This window comes from Amphiprion ocellaris, chromosome 6 (assembly GCF_022539595.1).
Source record: "Amphiprion ocellaris isolate individual 3 ecotype Okinawa chromosome 6, ASM2253959v1, whole genome shotgun sequence".
Taxonomy (NCBI): Eukaryota; Metazoa; Chordata; class Actinopteri; family Pomacentridae; genus Amphiprion; species Amphiprion ocellaris.
Genome location: NC_072771.1, coordinates 19,289,245 through 19,305,196, shown reverse-complemented (window position 1 = coordinate 19,305,196; position 15,952 = coordinate 19,289,245). Strand labels below are relative to the sequence as shown.

Sequence of the window (15,952 nt, the reverse complement as noted above, 5' to 3'; positions counted from 1 at the left end):
AGAACTTTGGAGATGTGTTCCAGTGGTTGGTGGATGTGTGGGGAGATAGAGAGGGACCTTTGAACTGTTCAGAAAGGAAAACAGGGAACCCATTGGTAGTTTTAGTTTAGAGTGCTACTGCGGTGTGTTTTTGGGTTTTAAGAGGTGAACAGGAAGAGTTTTTTTTCGTATTAATTATCTTTTACTTTGTTCCTGGTTGGAATGCCCATCAATGTCAACATGAAGTTCACTTTAGCTCTGTTTATTTATTTTTATTTTACTAACACCCATTTGCTTTTAACCCCCTCACGTTGTGTTGTTGTAAACTTCCTCTTTCAAATAAATACTCGTCTAACCCTCTGAAAACCAGGGTTTGGACTGTTTTTGTGTTGCTCCTCACCTACTTCAGACAGCCGGGACAAAACAACGTTTTGTGGACCAAAGGCTACTCTATGACGTTTTAGAGCGACATGCTATACTATGACGTTTTTTGGGTGACATGCTATACGATGACGTTTTTTGGACGACATGCTATACTATGATTTTTTTTTGGACGACATGCTATGCTGTGACGTTTTTTGGACCAAAGGCTATACAATGACGTTTTCTGAGCGACATGCTATACTATGACGTTTGTTGGGTGACACTCTATACTATAGGCTTTTTAAATTGACATATTACTATGACTTTTTTTTGTTTTAGTTATTTTTTGTTTTTTTAGCAACATGTAAGAATTTGAACAGTTTTAAAAAAATACTATACTTTTACTTGTGCAATGAAATATTATTCTATGGCATTTTTTAGACGACATATACTCTGATGTTTTCTTGAAAAACATACTATTTTGACAATATACTGCACTATGACATTTTTTGAACCACATATCATACATGACAATTTTAGGCAACATCCTATCATTTTGCACTTTTTGAACCACATAATAATCAGTTGGGTTTTTTTTGCCGACATGCTATGCTATGAACTACAGGCCATACTATGTTAGTCTTGAAAAGTATACTATACTTTCACATTTTCTGAACTACATCCTATACTATGGCATTATACACAATGCTTTGGTTACATGTTGATTTATAATCTAGATTTTTTTCTGTTTTGTTTTTTGACGGGATTACCACAGACCTGACCGTGAACACTGTTGACACTCACCCGAGGGAGACGCTACCTAAGATTCCAAGGCTGCTTGGTCGTGGTCTTTCTGGTCCTGCTCCAGAACGCCTTCATCAGCTACGTCTTCTTTTGAAGAGGCCCTCAGATGCTGCAATCTGTGACCTTAAGGAGGAATTACTACTTTCACTCTGTAATGAGACAGCGGTTATTTTAAAGACCCAGCTCCTGGCGGCTTTGAGTGAAAGTTTAACACCCATCAAAACGGAACTACAGACAGTTAAATCTGAGCTGTCGGTCAGTATTTCAAACATCAAGTCCGACCCGGCTGCCCTAAAGCACGCTGTGGGTGAAACAGAAACTTCACTCTCCACATCACCGACGACATCGTCACACTCCAAAGCAGAGCACCTGTCTGTTGAACTTTTAAAAGTGGACTATAAATGGAAGAATGTGAGCAGCAGCAGACTGTGAGCAGTGGAACAGATGTGATCAGAAAGAAGTCATTTTCTTTTTTCTTTTCTTTCTGGTTGACTTGATGCTGTCAGATGCAGATGTTGGAGCTGATTCTGATCTTTCAGGATAAAAAAAACTGCTTTTCCTTCACAGACTTTTCAGGAATTTATTCTCTCAGGTTTTCTCTGCTATTTATATTTTTATTATCTGTGATTATTTCATTATTTCTTTATTGTAAAAATAAAGTTTGAGGCATAAAGACTCATTTAGTTATTTTAATCCTGAAATCTTTGATGTAGCAGAACTAAACTTCCATTTTCCTTCTTGTACTTCTGATACTAGAACTAAACGTATCTTCAACACGGATCATCTGCTTTTAATGAATCAGCAGCAACATCACAACAACAAATGAGACAATTTTCAACAAATTAATGAAACTGATGTCATTTAAAAGTATCAGAGTCTGTTTTAGTGTCAAATTAAAGCTGATTACCGACAACTAGATCATTAACGTTAGTGTTTTAAACTCATTTAAGTTTCCTGAACATTACATTAATGTCAACCAGCCACAGTTTTATGAACTTAATGAACCACATTTCATGAACACAACACACTTCAGCTGTTTACATGAAGCTCAACACATTAGCTTGATGCTACGTTAGCTTTAATCAGGCTACAACTGAACAGCTAGCTCGGTTAGCATCGCTAACATTAAAGCTAATATTTACTATGCTAACTTTCTTCTCTGGTCAACACACACTGAAACAAACTCCACCAACATCTGGAGTGCATGGCACACATTACATCTGACACTAAAGCTGCATATAAAGTGCATTAAAAGCAGCACCGATACGAAAATAAACATTTACTTACCGAACTATTAGAGTCCTTTCAGTGTCTGCTGGTAGAATCAGTCAAAGGTAGAAAACTGGTTAAAACAAGCCAACGGGCAGGAAAACTGTCTGTGGAAAATGTTCTGCTTCTCCACCGATAAATAAACCAACAGTTATTAGATCAGAATTAATCCAAACGAGGAGAGCAGAGTCTCTGCTGCCTCCTCCATAGGACCTGTCAATCATTCCAAACCGGACTGTCAATCAAGTAGTCCCGCCCCCTGGCTTCGCAAAACTTTAACGCTCTAAAAAAAAATTCAATATTGATTTATTTTAAGATCGGCCACCTGATCTCTCATTTTGACCATGGAAACTCACGGGAAAAAAATGTATATACAGTCTCTGCACCGTACTCTGTTTGGCTCCACACTTGCTGATGACCACTTCCGGTCTCAGAAAATGAAAAAACGGACCTTTTTTCGTTTCTGTCTCTTACTGATTTTACTTTCTTGTTATTCTAAATTTAAAACGAAAATCAAAGCATTTAAAAAAAATCGTATATCCATTTTTGATCATGAAAAGGAAAAACGCCTTGTATTTCAATTTTAATTTTTGCATTTTAAAAAGAAAATCAAATAACCACTCGTTTTTTGTTTTTCAGTACCCGTTTCAGAACGGAAAATCCAATTACCACATCCGTACACGGACCATGTATCTATCTTTGTATCTATGTATCTATCTATCTAGGCTGCAAAAAATAGTTATTTTCGGTGTTTTAGTCAGTTATTTCCATGATTAATTAGGTAGCTAAGTTGTTAGTTAAATGGTGACTAATGTTGGTCAGTGTTCCTTAGAGCCCAAGATAGCATCCTCAAATGCCTTGTCTTGTCCTCAACCCAAAGACATTCGGGTTTTTTTTTAATTATTCAAACCGATTAACCTATTTCTGAAATAGTTGGCATATCTTCAGATTCCTATCTATTTGTGGTGACATCAGAATAATACAAAATCAAGAATACAAGAAAGCAAACATGATGTTTTTATTGAAACAGTTTACTGATAAATGACAGATGGTTGTCATGAAACTTTCATGTTTAATCTCAAAAAATCATGGGCTAAAAAGTCATACATGGTACTTAACATTGAATAGCAAGAGAATCCATGCTTCAGAGCAGACACTCAATTCACAAAGAAATCAGGCAAAATGCCCTTTTGATTTCAATAAAAAATATTAAATCTTTTTTCCACTCTATCCATCTTTACATGGTACAGGTTTGTTCACTTTTTAATTATATAAAAACGCTTAATACTGATTGTGAAACACTGGAATTAATTTACAAAACATAATAATTATTATAATATTAATAACAATAACAAACAATAATAACAATAACCATTAAATTTAAAAACAAAAATAAAATGAAGGAAATCAGTCATAGCTGTTGCATCTTGGCCCACACAAACAGCAAAGTTTTGGGGGAAAAAAATTCCAAATGGCATTTACATCTACCTGACACACAGTTACACACAAACACAGTATCAGGTCGTTGAGTATTTCTCATTGCCATTTACAGTGTTATGGGCACAAAGACAAGACACTCCCTAAAGCATTCATGTGCCTCTGCAGGATAACACTCACTAACCAAAGAAATCCTTCTCGATTCATCAGTCAAGCTTAGCGGACTGATAATGATCCTCAAAAAGTGCCCTTCTCCTCCAGCACACAGGATAGTAAATGATAGATAAAAGTATAGAACTGTTTTACATGTCTCAGCATTTAGAAGAAGGGAAAAACCTTCCAGGCGACAGGAACTTGTATCCATTGCCAGCAGGTAGTCGGATAGAACGAGCACCAGGGCTACTGCTTGTGGAAATAGTAGGTGATGGGGCCACTTTTCTGGGGTTGGAACAGTGGTGTCCATTGGAAGAGTTCTTGCTACCCCTGTCCAGTGACTGCAGCCCCAGCTCCCGCAGCTCCAGGCTGTCTTGGGTTTCGTTAGGGGAGCAACGGCGTGGGGAGAGGTTCAGAAGGCTCAGTACATCTCTACTGGCAGAAGCAAGAGGTCCAGGAGTGCTGTGGACGGCTTTGACTGGACCTAGATGTTGCTGTTGCTGGGCTGCCGCATTAGCCCAGAAGGTCTTCAGATTGTGGATAGCCTGGACTTTTTCATCAATGACCCCTCTTCTTAGACGGTCCAAGTCTGGCACATCAGTTGATGTAGAGCAGGCAGAGCCTGTGGAGGAGTAGGACAGAGCAGGGGACGGAGCACTTCCAGCCGGGGACTGGTGACCAGAACTGGGAGACACGTTACTCGGCGACCGAGAGATGTGGCCACTGTATGGGGAACTAGGGTACTTTAGTTTGAACTGTGCATGGCTGTCGAGAGTGGGTGAGGGGTGGCTGCCCTCCTTTTGGGAAGACTCAGAGACTGCAGGGCTATTGTAGCCCGAGCTTATCTTCTGCAGTGAAGAAGAACGTGAGGGAGGCTTAGGTTTTGGGGAAGACTGAGCTCGGCCACTAGCACTGCTGTTAGGACGGCTGAATGCACTAGTTTCAGAAGAGCGGAATGTGCTACTCCGAGCTGAGGTTGCTCCAGCTGTCCCACCCTCGGCACCAACCCGCTGAAGACTACCCACAGCACATAAATGGCTGTGAGTCTCCTCCAGAATCTTCTGGGCCAGCTCCTGAGGATCCAGAGAGACAGCTTTTTCTTCCTGAGACTTGACAGTACTGTCCGTCTCAGTGCTGGACTGGTCGGATTCACCTGTATCCGAGCTGCTCACCTTACCCACTTTCTGGAACGGTGAGTTTGGACTGGGCACCAGGCATGTTTTGACTGGGGATGTTGGGGTGCTGACACTGCCCCTTGATGATACCGATACTGTGTAGCCTCTGCCTGCTCCTCCGCTGGACCCACCAACAACTCCCCTGCCCCCACGGTGGTGGCGCTGGCCGTGGCCTGGTGGCAAAGGCAGAGAGTCACAGTGACTTCCCAGTGGCTCGCTGCTGATAATGGAAAAGCCCTCATATTCCTCCTCGTCTTCCCGGGATCGCGCCACTGCAGCAGCCGCCCCATGAGGAGAGGAGCGACTACGGGGAACATGAGGGTGTTTGTGGACAGAGTAGTGTGCCGTGGCCCCAATGCGTTGCCGATGCCCGAGGAAATCACATTCAGACTTGGAAGCAAAGCTCATGGACGAGGCTACAGAGCTGAGGCTATAGACAGAGATGGCGTCTGATGCTTGATTGTCCAGGCAAGGTGGAGAGAAGGGAAGGCTTGAGTATCCCATAGGCAGGGGGTTGGACACAGACTGGGCTGAAGCTAGAGACTCAAGTGAAGATGAGCTGTCCAGGCTCAATCGCTTGGGCAGTTCTGTGGAGTCTAAAGAAAAGAGAAGATGGGAAATGGAAAAATGTGACACATGATCAACAGTCAAAAAACTGGAGGTATTCAGAGAAACAGAAAATAAACAATGAAATGATGCAATTTTTACACTTACCAAATAGCGCCAGCAGAGACTGGAGAGCAAAGTGCAAGGTGCGGCGGTTGGCTAGCTTGCCTGTCTTCAGCACCACTTCTTCTTGGCCTACCTCACACAAGTCAAATCCTGCACACATACACACACAAAAAGACAAACAGTGTCACTTTGACAATGTGTCTGTGAGTCTACAGGGACTCGGTTTTCCTCGTGTAACAACTGACTCACCAAGAGCAGCCAGAAACTCATGGCATCCTGGCAGTCTCCATAGCTGCACACTAATGGACACCTGAATTGGCAGGAGGGAGAAATCCTGTTCTTTCTCTCCTGTCTGGAGTTGGACTAGCACCTGGTGGAGCTGGAGAAGAAAGCGGACAAGAACATAACAAAATGAGCACTTCTGTGGGAGATGTGATTAATGATTAAAATAAATATGTGTGATCAAACAATTTCTATTCTATGAAGAACTTAAATAAACCAAGTGCAAAGTTATTCAGCTTCTTGCTCCTAATGATTTCGCATTAATTTATTTAGCGTCCTTAATATAATGGCAACCACATCTTAAGGGAGGGACTACTGTAAAATTATTGTCTGTAGTTTGCATCAGTTAATTTCTTAACATATTTCAGTCCTGTGCACGGGTAATCTGGCACAAAATATCTGCAGAGAACCCAAATGGAAAGGGTTTGAGCTGTGTGGGGGTTTACATGTAGCCTTGAAGCACACTTGCCTGTTTTGTTTCAGGATTACTTGGCTAGGAACAGAGACACCTTTGTAAAGTTGACGTAACAGTGCAGAAAGTAAACGTGCCTCTTCTAACTTAACTCCATGATTGTGAGTGGGCTGTTTTTACATCATAGTTTTATCCCTGGTACCGCCCTGAAACATTCCTCTGAGCGGTTACGAACAAGGGCTGTAAATCCTTAAATACTCAAAATCCCTAAGACCTGGCAGCGTGAACTAGCAGTGGAAAAGTTATGAACAACACAACACAGTAAATGTCAGCTACACTTTATGCAAGCAAAAAGCATTAGAACGGCAAAACTGTTATTAAACTGTCATGCAGCTTCTATGCTAAGATGGTGTTTTAGAAAGTTTAGTAAGACATAAAGTGGAGAAACAGAGAAAAATGGGATGAAGTGCAGGTAGGTGAAAGCAAACTTACCATTGCCACCATATTTTTAACAGCCTTCAGACCACACGTTAGGGACAGAAGAGAGAAAATAAGCTTTTAATTGCATGCACACACGCCATTCACAGAGGACACAAGGGTCAATAAGAAGGATAACAGTAACAAGTAACATTAGTGTTCAAAACATTAAAGATGCTGTCAGCATACTTAGATTAGGCTGAGCAAGTCTAAGTTTTGTGCATTGAAATGTATATTTGCAACGTGAGACAACAACAACTGCCAATCACAAACTAGCTGATGGTCTTTCACTCTAAGCATGTGACAGCCACATGTTACACACAAATAGGGATAAACCTCTGCAGGAGAAGATTAATTCTCTGTGTCACAAGCTCGGGTACAAAAGAACAGGACTAAGATTGTAGCAAAGACTTTGTACTTGAAGCACTGCTAGCTGGGCTTCAATGTGACATTTCAGTGCAGATTAATCTGCAGCATGAGTTGCCAGTGTATTAGTATGTCTCCAGTTCTGATATAACTAAGTAATGATATATCCCTTATATTCTCGTTCAGCAAGATCCTTATGCTAGAGAGGCTTGCAAATATTGCTGCTAATGTAAGAGGAATGTCTCCATAGTTCTTATCACTAAATATTAGCAATGGTAGTTGCCGTTTGAGTCAAAGACCAATTTTTATGTGGTGCATTAGATTTAAAAATCTAGCAGCATTTGTTCAGAGCTGCAGGGGCCTACCCGGTTGATGAGCTGCTCTCCTGCCTCTGAAGCTGTGATGAGTTTGCACAAAGCCTGGAGAGCTGGTGGTGGCAGACCTAAGGGATGGGATCAAAGGAATTTCTTCATTATTCATACACAAGGCACGTTCTTCATACCCCAGGCAAAGTAGCACTAAACAGGTGATATATGGAGTGATACGAAAAGGTACAAACAGGACAGAAATTTTAGGCACTTTAGAGTTTAAATACTATCATACAAAATAGTCAGAGAGGTGTCAGATTGATCCCAAATCCATCCTGCAGCTTGACACTGACCTCACACATGCAGCTGAAGTCATAAACAATTATCTTTATTGAGAAGAAGAACAAGGAACCCTGTAACAAATGGTACAGCCCACATACAGCTTTTATCTCAACATCATGGAATCAGTCTGGTTTTACATGAAAAGACAGAAGAAACTGAGACAGTTTGAATCCACAGAAGGACAGTTTCAAACTCTCCAAGAGTAGGTAAAAACCTATCCATTAAACACAGTGAAAAATGTAGCTAGTCGTGCATGTAAGAAGGCTGGTACTGTTTTAGATACAGAAGGTGGTCACCAAACTGTATTAAGCTAACAGATTAATTGGAATCACCGGTATTACTTTTTAAAGAACCTTCAGTTTAATTTTAGTGCCTAAAACATTTGCTTATGAGGAAAACAGTGCAAAAACTATACACAACACTGGGCAGATTTTGAACCTTTCTCGTTAAATGTGATGTATAATCTATTTCAAGTGCATACCCAGTAGTGACTGTAAAGTAGTGCTGCACTGTTGGAGCCTGTCTCCTGGGTCAGCGGTGGGAAAGAAGACAGCAGCAGGGATACCGGTGCCTGCAGAGTCAAGGCGGAAACCCACAGCTGTTAGCAGGGCCTGCCAACCTGGGACACCCCCCACCTTGTTCTCCACACTCTGCTGGGATGTATACATGGAGTTACGCTGGCCATTCTGTATCCTCTGAAGAGACTTCTCCACCTGCAAGAAGCATGGCAGTGCTGCATCAGTATTTTTTGTCTTCCTTTGGTTGTAATTGTGTGTATGTGTGTCTGTGCAAGATGTCTCACCAAGTGCAGTAAAACTCTCAGTGCATCACGAGCTCTATCTGGATACTGCAGAATCTCAGCCAAAGCTTGACCGATCAAGGAAGATGGGCTGTTAAGCTTCACATCATTGCCAATCAGCATGTATCCTGGAAAGAAAAAAATGCAATAAAAACAGCTCCATTACAAAATCGTCTTTTTTAATGTGAAATGTAAAATTAACGCATAAATGAATGGCATCTCTTACCCGCCCAGTTGGAGGGGTGTGAGTACTGCTTGCTGCTCTGGACAGTCTTCATGGCATCTGCCAGTGCTGCACTGGCCTTGGTCCCATTCAGCAGGGCAGAGTAGAAGGCATGGACGAAAACCTTGGAGGCAGCGACAGGGACGGGCCACAAGGACACGAGAACACACTGAGCCCCAGCAGCCAGAAAGGCTCTGGTCAATCCCACGACACCATCTGCTGTGACCTTGCTGCTGGACTCTTGGTATGACCTAAAGCCAAAAGAGCACATAAGGCACATGCACACCTGAATTTCAAAGCTAAGTAACTTTACTTTCCAGGTATTTTTTCGTTTAATATCTCTCTGTGCTATGCTATCCTGTTCTTATCAGTTACATTACAACATTTGAGTATTTCATTTGATAAAACAACCAACTTACTGCCTCAAAACATTGACTTATATTATGACATTTTGGAACTACAATCAAGAGAGACATCAGTTTGAATTTGTTCCCATATCTAGTCCACATACCCCAGTACCACCAGCTTGACAGGCAACCGCAGGTCCAATATATCTGCAGCTGTAAGCAGGAACTCCTGAAGAGGTGGACTGTCACAGATGCTCTCCACATCACTGCTGTCATCTTGCATGTGAAGAGACTCTGGGATGGTGTAGCCGCTTCCGATGGAGCCCTTCCTGCCTCGGCCACTGCTGCCTCTCCTCCCGCCTGCACCTCTTCCCACTGTTCCCACTCCCACGCCGCCACTTGCCCCCCCATGCCCACCCTCTGGGTTTGGGGTGAGCACCAGAGCTGCCAATTTCCAGGAAATGTGGGTGGCAAAGTGGGCGCACTCAGCTTGTGTGAGGGCACTCATCACCCTCTCCTTGGTGGCAGAAGGGCCGGCCAGCGGTTGGCACCCCAGCAGCTCAGCAACCATTAGAGCCTCCTCCTCTGCAGAGGGCATAGGTCCCCACAGCCAGCGGTCCATCACAGGTGAGGGCAGTCGAGGGTTCCCTACCACTGCCGCCATTGAGACACCTCCACACGGAGCCGGTCCAGGACGGCGAGAGTGCGCCTGAAAGCACAGCAGCAACGTTTACATCGCAGCGTAACAAGCCAGAGAAAGAGGTTTAGTAGTTCAGTAATTACTACTAAACCTTAGGATCTTAAAAAGCATCTGTGACCATAAAAGTCCTCATTAGTTATTATAGGAGTTTCAGTGAGAATGAATGAGAAGTGAAACCTTTGCACTGGATCCAAGGCCATGGATGGAGGGCACGGCGATGAGGCTGAAGCGCTCATACAGGTATTCATTAGAAGAGCTTCCCTTGAGCAGGGCAAAGGGGATGAGGTACAGCTCTCCCTCTAGCACCATCACCAGCTGTCTGTGTCTGCCAACAGGCCCACTGGAGTGCATCAGGCCCTGTCAAACGAAAGGATTAGCATGAAAATACACAAATATAAATTGAAATTCAATATGCAGTTCTTTCCTTTTCTGTTCCTCCCACATGCATTTTGCCTAGTACTCACCCCCTCCATAGGTGCAATGAGCAAATCATAAAGTGCCCGGAGTGGAGGTTTTCCAAGGTTGCTGGAGCGACGAGGCAGGGAAGAGTTACCATCTTTGGCAGGAGACATTGTGTTGCTGAAGAGGCTGGTCATACTCTGACAACTCCTGCACAAACACAAGTACAGCGGTTTTCTGTTTTGTATATTATACTTCAAAGCGGCAGACTCAAGACAGTGTTAGGCAGTTTGACACATTACAGCACTTGCAGCAAGCATTAAATGCACAGACACGGCTTTGTGTTTTCTTACAGTTAAAGATGTTATTCCCTCCTCCAGAGCCATACGTATTCAAGATGTTGTATTATTCTACATGGCAAAAACTATGGCCATGAGCTTCATGAGAATTACAGATGTGTAAGGAGTGAAGCTGACTAACTTGCTAGATAGAGTTGCATCAGATATGACTGTATAAAGCTGCAGGAGAGGAGAGTGATCAAACACTCGTATTCATAGAGGCTCATCTTTCTTTATCTTAAATGCTTGCTTTCAGATCTAAGTTGAAACAAGTTAGACGCAGATGAAGAAAAGCCATACTGGATTTCTATTGTCCCTCTATAATCCCTCTGTGAACACACGTATGTAAATTCACGCAACACAATTCCACTGAGAATATCATGGCAATATGAACTACTCCTACACTAGATGGCAGTATTGCACTTCTGTCTGGAGCTGGCAGACCCACAAACTAGCACTCAGCTTGGCATAATCACCAAAGGAGGAGGAGAGCAGAGACTTCTCGACATATGATCAAAAACCCTCCAGTTGGTGGAGGATAAGTCTGTGAGTGTGTTCAATGAACTGCCAGCGACTGTATAGTTTTTAGCGTGTGAAACAAACAAAAATAAGGTGACAGTCTGCTGTCTTTAGAGGGATGTCTGCTGTATGATGGAAGTGACAGCTCTCTGCTGAGGTAGAGACACCCAGCATAATGACAACTGTGCTAATAGTGACCATGGGGTTAGAAGCCTTTTGCTTGGCCCTATAGACCCAAGCATTATGGCCACACTTGTCACTACTCTCCATCTGTTCCACCAGTCAGAGTTTCTTCCGGACTCCAGCCAGCAGACATCTATCCTGCCCCTCTGGTAGCCCCAGGCCACTGGCTCCCCTCCAGCCTCCCAACACTCTGTCTCTCTCTCAGGCCTTGGCATGAGCTTCCATGGGAAAGCAAAACAATCATTTGTTAGCCTGACGGGAAGAATGAGTGAGGAGGCACGAGATAAGCCAAGAGAAGGTGAGTGTCAAGTGTAGGGGGGAAACGGTGAAAAGAAAAGATGGAGAGCAGTGAGGCTGAAGGTGAAGATTGCATTCAGTGACTGCCTGTTTGGTCTGCAGTTGACAGACAAGTCCTTAAGTGTGTTCTGAGCGGCAAACAAAGGCAAACAAGTCAACCTCTGTTAGACGCTTCAGGGTTTTATATTGACTGAATTTCTAGCTTTGATATAAATAACCTTTTGTTTAGTCTTTTAAAGCAGTGGCCCTGTTATTAGTGTTTGCCGATTTTGAATCGACATCTTCATGAAGATAATAAATTATCTCCAAATGATGAAAAATGTATTCAGTTATACACTGAAGATGTCAGACATGAGGAGACTTTTATTATCAACTTCCACAGCAATCCTCTCAAGATTACATATAAGTGCTAAAACAGGGCAATTGACAGATCTTTTAATGCTGAGTATATTGTACCTATACCTATTTTATTCAAATATTATTCAATTACGGCTCATTATATGTTTTAATCTTTCCTCTATAATGTAAGTAATTGAGGAACCATTACAGTCTTCATACCAATTCATTCTAATGAATGCTAATACAAATACTAATAGCCAAAACCTTAACACGCAAGGAATAAATGGTAGAATAAATTGAAGTAAAGAGAGCCTTCCAAAAGCCCATACATACACCTCAAGATATATGGCTTGAAACGACAATGAGTTTTTCTCAATTTTCTCTTGCTTTAGTATTGTGATAGACGACGGGCTCCTAAGCATGAGGAGCTGTACAATGCAGCGTTTTTTTGAGGCCCGAAAGAATGAGCGGATTATTACCGGCAGCCCATTAAAGGGGCTTAATGAGGACCGAGACTCAATTAAAGCTGGAATTACCCCCTCATCAAAGAGCAGCTCAACTGTGGACGAGGACATGGAAATATGACCCAGACACACACATATGCACGCACATGCACACACTCGACTGGTATACATTACCAATCAGCACAATGTAAATGAATACTTTGCATAGTGTCAATAAATAATACTCTGAACAAGTCATTGGCAGACTCACTGAAATCTCATAAATCTGCACAACCAACACAGACAGGGCAAACATTTTAAAACCACACTGGTCTCAGTGTCTGGCAAGCAGACACACACGCACTCACACGAGCACATCCACACACACGAGGCTCCATCAGAGTAGACAGTTGATAAGGGCTTTAGCAGCTTGGCTCTACTCAGTCTATTTAATAAGGAGGATTCACATGCTGCCTCTGCGCTGGCTAAACAATGGAGAAAAGAGTCCTTTCACAGATGAGCCACAATACCCACGAAACTCCTTACCCAACCAGATATTTTTAATCTTCTTCTTTTTTTTTTTTTTTTTTGTGGAAAAGTGAGTCTAAGTAGCACTCGGTGATTAAGACCGTCTGTCATCAGGAACATCCAGGTGAGGCGCAACAGTCTCCTACCTGTTGAACAGGTTGTTTCTGGACACCATGCGCAGGAAGCCTGTTGGATCAGTGACTGAGTTAAGCTTGTTGTTGAGCTCCTCAAATTGTTGGTCCAACAAATCTCCTGCCTCGCTCTCCGTCTCACTGCTCGAACACCCTCTGAAAGAGAGAGAAAGAGATGGAGTGAGAGACATTCATGGCCACAGAAATGCTGGCAAGAAAAAGGCACTTGAGCGCAGTAGACAATACACAGACTTACGTTGTTTCTCTGCGGATAAACCAACGACGCACACACATACTCCTCATCTACTCAAAATACACACTATCCAACCCACACACACACACATGCTCTTGGCCTAATTTCCCAGACTTGAGCCAACACCCTGATGGTAAGCAGAGTTAAATCCTTTCATTATAATGCTGGTAATTCTGATCCAGTCAGGGGGGAGTCAACCACCCCCACCCCACTATCGCTACCTCGCCACCACTCTCTTCCATCTCGCCCTTCATGCCTGAACCTCTCCTCCGACGCACCCATATCACGTACAATATGTCAGCTTCTTGCTCTCGCAGTAGCTGAGAGTGAACTCAGGACCTCTCGGGACCACCATGGGATCTCTCATCATTGCATGCTCACACTACCATCACCAGTTTTTTCAAAACTCTACAGTGTGCGGCTCATTTGAGATTCATTCTCCAGGGATGTATACACTCATGGACCTTGAAATGCTGGATGCAGAATACAATGTAGCTTTAAGGGATGAAAAGACTCCACAAGTTTATGTGCTGATTTCTACTGTCACAATAGCAGCATCCTCTGCTCTCTTTATTATCCTTCCCTTCATGCACATATGCTCTCCCCATTTTTCTCCATCCCATTCATTTTCTCTCTGCACTCATTTCAGAGCGCTGACTCCCTTTTCTCTGCACTCTGGAGAGTGAATGGGCTGGTAAGTGGTGCCATATTGTGCCCATCCAGGTGCAGTGGCGTGTAAGCATCTTCCCATTGGAGTAGTAAATGAGGTGGTAATGGGGCAGGAGGGCCGGGCTGCTAGGGTGGCGCCGACTGGCACTGGGCGGGCCAGCTGGGCACGATGGATCAAACACCAACTAGAGAAACGAAGCTCACTTCAAACGCAGCATAGGAGCACGGATGTCAGTAGGTGGTTTTAACGTTCAATATATCTCACCACCAGTCCCTCTGGATGCTCCCCTTTTGTCTGTTACGTCTTTATTCACCAGCCTCTGCTTTTTTTGACTTTTGCCCCATTGATTTTACCACCTCAGTGGAAGCCCTTTCTCTCTTCCTTTACTTGTCACAATTGCTGTTTGTTAGCTGGAGTCAACATCTCCGGCTATCCAAAGAGCCATTATTCCATCTGATTTATTTCCACTGGGCAGAGTGAACTCCTTTAGGCAGGTAGGAGGCCTGTCATTATTGAGAGCAATGAGGCAGAATAACACTGTTTTATGCACGGACTCATGATGAAATAAGCATTCTGCAGCTAAATCAGGAGAAAGGGGTTTGTTTAATTTTTCAAATCTCTGTTTGGGATCCATTTTTAAGGTAATGTTGTGTCTACACTTCCATATGAAGAGCAGCTAACAAGAGCTTTCTAAAGGGCACTTAATCAATGTGGCCTGTAGTGTTGTTAAGTCAAGTTTCTGTCGATAGAGTTTATGTAGGTATAATTTTTTTTTTCTTGGCAGTCATCCCTGCTTATTAACAAAAAACAGACATGTCAAGAAAACAAATGACACCGAGTAGAAAAGAAAAGGGGGTTTGTAAGGAATGAACACTGAAAAAGCCACCATCTTACCATATTTCTACTTGACCACTTCACTCAAATAAAGTTGATTCTATGATTGATTTTACAAGAGGGGAGAAGGAGAGATTGGCAAAAATCCTTACAGGTGGCATAACTGCTTCCACATCTCAAATTGTACAGCATAATCCATTAAATCTTTTATCTTGGCTATTATTGAGGCTAACCATACATGCTGTATCTTGTTTATTTTTTCCCAAAGAGTCTAGGCTATCTAGATCTTTCATCATCTGATATGATAAAGCTTCCAGATTTTTTGGATTAGCCTCTATGTCAAGAGAAAAAAAAGTATGATGAGATTGTTATGTTTTTACATGTGTCTCACCATAAAATGTTGGCAGGAGAGATATCTTTTTTTTTTTAATAATTGTGCAGAGGAGATTGTCTGGAGTCTTTTAATATCAGAAACATGGTGGTGAGCTACTGTATGACATAGACATGGGGAAAAATATGTGCTTAGTATTTAACAGAAGTAACTGTCACAGTTTTATTCACTGAAGCGTTTACATACATTAGCCTACATGCAGAGGTGGAAAGCCAGGAATTTTTTTTTTCATATAGTTGGCTCTGATATCATCTCTCTTCTGGAGACAATGCAAAAATAATTCCAAAACTCTGTAGCACATAGATAAACAACTAATGAAATCAGAAAGGGTAAGTTCTGCTGTCTATCTATCTTGCAGAAGTGTGATGTGTCTTCAGATGTACCAATGTGTAACAAGCAGAATTCCAAAGTTCTTGTGAATGATTCCATTGCATACATATTAACATATCTAGACGATGTTATACCTATGCGATGAACAGAACAATGGGTGTGAAGGCAAGCACTCAGCTGTATGCAGGT

At 42.6% G+C, this 15,952-nt stretch overlaps 1 protein-coding gene across 3 annotated transcripts in view; it reads right to left on the bottom strand.

The window, feature by feature from the left end:
- Positions 1-3,409: 3,409 nt before the first annotated feature.
- Positions 3,410-15,952, bottom strand: part of LOC111580372 (tetratricopeptide repeat protein 28) — a 179,127-nt gene continuing 166,584 nt past the window's right edge. For 2 of the 3 annotated variants that reach the window (XM_023288096.3, XM_023288099.3), the window contains 12 exons: positions 13,301-13,441; positions 10,573-10,717; positions 10,286-10,465; positions 9,573-10,117; positions 9,065-9,312; positions 8,842-8,966; positions 8,521-8,752; positions 7,755-7,831; positions 7,039-7,062; positions 6,102-6,231; positions 5,895-6,002; positions 3,410-5,776 (listed from right to left, as the gene is read on the bottom strand). In XM_023288096.3, coding sequence (XP_023143864.1) covers positions 4,164-5,776; positions 5,895-6,002; positions 6,102-6,231; positions 7,039-7,062; positions 7,755-7,831; positions 8,521-8,752; positions 8,842-8,966; positions 9,065-9,312; positions 9,573-10,117; positions 10,286-10,465; positions 10,573-10,717; positions 13,301-13,441 — 3,568 coding nt within the window. In that variant the 3' untranslated portion in view covers positions 3,410-4,163. The remainder of the gene's footprint in view (positions 5,777-5,894; positions 6,003-6,101; positions 6,232-7,038; positions 7,063-7,754; positions 7,832-8,520; positions 8,753-8,841; positions 8,967-9,064; positions 9,313-9,572; positions 10,118-10,285; positions 10,466-10,572; positions 10,718-13,300; positions 13,442-15,952) is intronic. The other variant, XM_023288097.3, reaches the window with a different exon arrangement.